The following is a 6,792-nucleotide window of genomic DNA, read 5'->3' on the forward strand; positions in this document are numbered from 1 at the left end:
CTATGATGGAGAACTTATATTATTTATATATAACTCATACATTCATATTACATACAGAGGCACTTTAGAGAGGTGATTAAAGATTACACAAAAAGTGTTATAAATCATTTTATAGAGACCTCACTCATATATACATATAAATATATAATATTAACATATTATATTATTATTAATATATTATTACATATTCGCTCAGCCTAACAAGTAACTTTCAATTTGTAAATGACCATGACTTTAATGGATAACTTAAATATGTAAATGCTAAATCAAAAGCAGAGAAATACAGAGAGAGAAGCTAAAAAAAAGGAAAGGAAATTAGAGCACACCACACAAAGTCACCAAAATTAGGTGTGTTTAAAATATGGACAATAAATACAGGGTTTCCACCTTCCGTGCAATGCATTTCCATGACACTTCCTAGACATTCAGTTGTGATTGTTGGATGAAATAATAATATTAAAAAATTATAAAATTTTAATAATTATTTTATAGAGACTGCACTCACTAAGAGCAGATTCTGTAATATTAAATATTATATTATTATGATATTATATATTTGCTGAGCATAACTACTAACTTTCACAATATACATTTCCATGGTTTTAAGATTTTATTTGTTGTTATTGTTAACTATTAAAAAGAATTTTTGTTAACTGAAATGAAGCTGAAATAAATATATAAGTAAAATATAAGTAAATAAAAAATAGATATATTATAAGTTAAAAACTTAAACTAAATTTAAAATGTTGCCTAATTTTGTTTTAAGTTTTTAAAAAGTTTTTAAAAAATAAAAAATGAAAAAATAAAAATGTAAAAACCTAAAATTTTCTTTAGTTTCTTTTTTAACTTGTTGCCCAATTTTAATTTTATAGAGACTGCACTCATTAAGAGCAGGTTCTATAATATAAAATATTATATTAATTCGATATATTATTATATATTCTGAGCATAACTGGTAATTTTTACTATATATATTTCCATTGCTTTAAGATTTTATCCATTTTATTCAGCTGTGTTGTTATTGTTAGCTAAAACTAGAACTATTAAAAACTTTTCATTAACTGAAATAAAGCTGAAATAAAATGTAATAGAAATAGAAAAACCTAAACGAAAAGAAAGTACAAAAAAGACTAAATTTAAAACTCAAATAAATAGAAAGATAAAATATTATATATATATATATATATATATATATATACATATACATACATACATACACATATATACATACAAGATGTTATAGTAATAAATATAAAATATTTTTTTTAAATAAAGTAATAATAAAATGTAGACATAATACCAAAATAACACTGTTATTCACTTTTCAAGCACAATTTTTAAATTCCATATTTATTTTTGTGATTGTGGGAACCCTGTATGTAACGCTTCATAAATTCAGCATGAAATTAATATGACAGCATTATGCATCCGCCACCAAAACAGTACCTGAACACATCACAGCTGATAATCCATGAATAATGGCTGAACAGCACTTTGGAAAGAGCAAATCCAGAAGACGAGTTTGTCTGTGTCAGTTTAACGTCCTACGATCGCGCTCATACTTACAAAATAGATGTCAGTGGTTGATGCGACCTCTTCCTCCAGAGACTCCCGGCTCTGGGACTCTGAGAGTCTGTCCACGTCAGGACACTGCATTTTCGGGCTAGAACCGAACGGCTCTGCTGCTTCAGGGGCCAGCGCTGTTTCGAGGGTCCCGGTTTCTGTCAAAGGAGCTGTTTCCACAGGAACTGTTGTCTGGGTGTCACCAGGAAGTGTTGCCTGGGAGACGGTTTCCTGGGTAACGGGTGCTGAAGCGGCTGTTTCTGGGACAAGGTCAACAGTGTCTGGAGGAGGAACATCCATCACCGCACTTAAAAAAAGAGAAGAGGGCAAATACATTAAAAATTATTAAGACTCAAATCTTTTTATAATAGGGGTGAAATGTAAAATAATCATTAGCTAATAATGAAAACAATTTTTTTAGAATAATAATAATATATAAAATAAATGTAATAACAGGGATAAATATAAAATGATTATTAGTGATTGATTAATTAATTAAATAAATAAAAAATGTTGCTCCGCGTTATCGTCCGGGTAGACCTATTGTTCCAACCACTGAAGATAGATTCTGGTTTGTCTCAACTGCTCTGTGTACCAATAAATGCACATGAAGTAGAGGTTAGAAGCCGTTGCTCCCGTCAAATTAAAAAAGGTTAGAGAAAAACATTCTGCGCCATGGTACAACAGTAATACCCATTCTCTCAGGAAAGAAACTCATAATCTGTTTATTCAAAAAAAACAAAAACTTCTTTGTTATTTAAAATTTGTTGGTTAATTTTCGTTTTAGTCTCTATAAAATAAATTATTTTATAGAGACTGCACTCACTAAGAGCAGGTTCTATAATATTTAATATTATACTATTATGATATTATATATTCTGAGCATAACTAGTCATTTTCACTATATATTTACATCACATTAATGTTTTATCCATTTTATTCACTTGTCTTATTATTGCTAACTAAAACGATTAAAATTGTCTTTGTTACCTGAAATAAAGCGGAAATAAAATTTAATAGAAATATTAGAAAATATTTCAGTATTCAATATTTAATAGTTAGAAAACTCGAACGAAAATTAGAAATGTTGCCTTGGCAGCTAAAAGTAGAAATGCTAAAATTACTAAAACTCAAATATTTAGTGCAGGCTCACACATTTGCATTTATGCATTTGGCAGACGCTTTTATTCAAAAGCAACTTACAAAGTGACTTACAGTGCATTCAAGATAAATATATATATATATATATATATATATATATATATCTTTTCAGTTCATGCAGAATCAAAACCATTACCTTGTTTCTCTCAATCAAATAACTGAAAATAGGATGAAAATATCAGAGACCGAGTGCTGCTGGTATGAGATTCATATGCATGTTTATGGTAGTGAAAAATCGAGGTAATGTTTGCAGCACGTACTGCGTCAGAGAGACGTCTGGCTCCTCCTCCTCCTCTTCTCTCTCTCTCTTCACCTCCACCTGCACAGTGATGGTCTGCTGCTCTTCCTCATGCACGTGCACCACTTCATGCGTCCTGCAAAACAAGCACATTCAACTGGAAAAACGCACTAAACTCATTAAACACGGGTTTTCTCTCACGGCTTCGTGCACTGCAAAAAAGGATTTTCTGACTCTGTATTTTTGTCTTGTTTTCCACTACAAATATCTCTAAACATTCTTAAATCAAAACACATTTACTTGAGAAGCAACTTAAGATACGAAGTCATGTTTCAAAATGAATGTATCAAAATGAAGTGAGTTTATGCTTAAAACAAGGTTATTTTTCAGATCCCATTGGCAGATATTTTTTTTCTTGTTGTCAGCATAAACTCACTTAATTTGAAATACATTTTTCAGAAAACAAGACTGAATAATTCTTGATTTAAGAATATTTACATACTTGTACTGGAAAACAAGGCAAAAATACGAAGAAATTCGATAATCTAGCTGACGTGAGCATGCAAAGCCAGTTTAATATGTTTGTAAATATAAATACAGTCATGCAAATGAAGGTCACCTTCCCTCAGCGTCTTTCAGAGGCAATGTGTGTCTTCTGTGAAAACAATGGAGAACAAGTATATTCACAGATATTCATATGCATGTGGTCAGAGCATTATAAAAGTATCTTAATGCATTAATTATGCTCTGTAATGCACCTCATAATGCATTGCATGATCTCATGAATAATTATAACCACAATTATAATACAGTATAATAATTATCTATTTATTTCTACGCCTTGAGAAAGTCTAATGCAAACAAACAACCAATTTCAGATGTAACAAGGTGTCTGCAAATATTACAATATGTTTTAACTTTGGTTACAATTATTATGGTATAATAATAATGTAATATAATACTGATATAATATATGATATAATAAAGATGCATTATAATGTACATTATGAATGCATTCTACATAAAGGCTTTAAGTGAAGTGATACTGTTGTTTCAAGACTCTTTCGATGAGGTGCTTCATGCTGACCTGTAGCGCGGCTGCTCTGTGGTGTCTGACGGAGAGTGCTCTGGGATAGATATGGAGGTGTTTGAGGACAGAGTTGTGGCCACAGACGTCGTGGTCGCTTCCTCGAATGACGGAGGAGTGCAAGACTGCAGACCTGAGAGAGTAAATAAGCAAAAAACTGTTTGGTCTTTTGTGCTCAACAGAAGAAAGAGGATGGAGGATGAGTAAATTAATTTTTGGGTGAACTGTCCCTTTAAGTCAACATTCCGTTTTATCACTTATATTGGAATGTTACATTGAAATGTTTGAATGTTACTTTTTCAACGTTAAATGTACTTTTAAATGAACATTCCGAAACTAGTAGTAACATTTAAAAAAGGTCCAACTAAAAGGTTTCAGGAAAAAAGTTCAATGTACTTTTCTTAGAGACCAGACAAAATTGAATAAACATTCTATTAATGTTACTGGAAGAACAACTTTGAGAAACCTTTAGCAGGACGTTCTGAGAATGTTCTCTGTTAGCTGGGCTGCTGACCGTGCAGAATATATTGCAAAATGTAACTTTTTTTTATTGTATATGATATTATGTATTAAAATTTCCAAAACTTTGAAAAGGATTTTTAAGAATGCTACATTGCTGTCAAATGACCTTACTATGTTGCATGTTTAATTCAGAAAGTCGTGTCCTGTTATCAAGTCGAAGAATAAATATGATTATTTTGAAATTTGAAAGCAACTCTTTTTTAACTTCAGGCAGTCGGATCAAATAAGAAATCACATTCAAGTGCATTGCATTATGGGATTCATTCTACTCTAATGCTGTTCTAAACATGGCCAAAAGCTTTTCATGGCTATAAATGATCAAACAACAACAAAAACAACAGCAATAGTCTGAATCTGCGTTTGAGGCATTATGTTACCATCATTATATATATATATATTTTATTAATTGCTTGGCGTTAATTTCATTGCACTCAGAATTGATTTAAAGATATAAACTCTAAATTCAGAGAAAAAAGTTAGAATTGTGAGATTTAAACTCTATGGAAGTCTGTTTCCGCCATTGAATAAAAAAATTAAAAAGGTCATTGCGACTTTTTATCTCACAATTCTGACTTTCTTCTCTCGCAATTACGAGTTTACATCTTGCAATTCTGACTTTTTTCTCAGAATTGTGAGATATAAACTCGCAATTCTGAGAACATAGTCTTTTTTCTCCCCTCAAAATTGGACTTTATAACTCGCAATCGCAATATCTCACAATTCTGAGAAAAAAGTCAGAATTGCGAGAAAAAAAGTCAGAAATGCGAGATATAAACTCGCATTTGCGAGAAAAAAAACAACAGTATTTTGAGTTTATATCTCACAATTCTGTGAAAAAAAGTCCGAATTGTGACATAAAAAGTTGCAATAACCTTTTTTCATTTTTATTCAGTGGCGGAAATGGGCTTCCATAGGCTTCTATGCTGATCAAAAGCATGCACATAAAAAAGAAAGAAGAAAGTAAGCAAATCACCATGGTTTTCCAGCACGGGGAAGCTGCGCGCTCCTCTCAGATCATAGATGTTCTGGTCTCTCTCTGAGGTAAACTGACTGGCCGAGCAGGCCGCTCCGGGGCCGCTGAATTTGGACACGGTCAGCGCCACACGGCCCTTCTTAGCCGGAGAAGCCTTCAGCGCTGGAGAGAGCAGAGGAACAGAATCAGACTGACAGGTTAGAGGAAGTGTCTCCTTTTCATCACTACAGTAGTTCTGTTGGTCTCTCACAGCTGCTTTTCCTGAACACAGTGCTGCTCATGAACCGGAAGAAGCGGTCAGCGTAGAAGTTCGGCCGGTGGACAGAAACAGTGTCCTGAGAGACAGAACAGACACAGAGGAGAGATATTATTATCCTGATCAGGCAAAATGCGTCTAAATAATAACACATCTCTTCTTTGAACTATTTATATTTAGTTCAATGTATATTAAAGCTTCTCAATGTCATTACTGAGGAGCAAATTATCATTCAAATCGCCGCTGCAGAGACACATTATTATATTTAGCATATTTTGCTTAAATAAAATGAAGTCAAAGTTTAGATTTTTTGACTTCTGATATGTTTTCATGACAATTAAGCACATTATACATTTTTTACCAGTACCGTACAAATTTTGTATTACAATAATGAGAATCTATTAAGAATCATCACTGAGAATAATGAGAATGATAAGTAAAACATCCATATGCGAGATTATTTTTTTTTCCAGTATGATAATTGGAATTTAGGAGAAAATTAATTATTCTAATTATCCTCAATAATCATGAAAATGCTGTCTAAAATAAGACTTAATTTTCTGTTTGTATAATGATGTTTTTATTTTAAGGTGAAATATGATTGGGACCCGTTTCTATGAAATTCACCTTTATAGAAATTGCAGTAGCCAATTTGATTTACACAAATATACTTTCAAGTGTACAAATGTGCCTAATAAACATAAAATCTGATCCGTCAAACACACAGGAAGAATCCAGTGTGTCTTACAGGAAGCAGTATGTGATAGTAAGTATTTGGGGAGAAAATGACCGACTGGAAATGAAGTAGAAAGAAACAGAAGTTGGAGAGTGAATGGAAAGAGACGGTCTCTCAGACTTACACTCACACTATCTACAGAGAAACCAAACACAAGCGATCCTTATCAAAGTCTGTCCACTGTCTCAGTGAATCTCCACTACACACACACACACACACACACACACACACACACACACACACACACACACACACA

At 32.4% G+C, this 6,792-nt stretch overlaps 1 protein-coding gene across 7 annotated transcripts in view; it reads right to left on the bottom strand.

Moving 5' to 3' along the window:
* The window catches only part of LOC107660379 (phosphatidylinositol 4-phosphate 5-kinase type-1 gamma-like), a 61,944-nt gene that overhangs the window by 11,042 nt on the left and 44,110 nt on the right, over positions 1–6,792 (bottom strand). For all 7 annotated transcript variants that reach the window (XM_016449655.1, XM_016449650.1, XM_016449649.1 and 4 more), the window contains 6 exons: positions 5,795–5,879; positions 5,545–5,706; positions 4,050–4,182; positions 3,582–3,617; positions 2,985–3,098; positions 1,567–1,870 (listed from right to left, as the gene is read on the bottom strand). In XM_016449655.1, the coding sequence (XP_016305141.1) occupies positions 1,567–1,870; positions 2,985–3,098; positions 3,582–3,617; positions 4,050–4,182; positions 5,545–5,706; positions 5,795–5,879 (834 nt within the window). The remainder of the gene's footprint in view (positions 1–1,566; positions 1,871–2,984; positions 3,099–3,581; positions 3,618–4,049; positions 4,183–5,544; positions 5,707–5,794; positions 5,880–6,792) is intronic.

Source organism: Sinocyclocheilus anshuiensis, unplaced genomic scaffold (genome assembly GCF_001515605.1).
Source record: "Sinocyclocheilus anshuiensis isolate Anshui unplaced genomic scaffold, SAMN03320099.WGS_v1.1 scaffold1433, whole genome shotgun sequence".
Lineage (NCBI taxonomy): Eukaryota > Metazoa > Chordata > Actinopteri > Cypriniformes > Cyprinidae > Sinocyclocheilus > Sinocyclocheilus anshuiensis.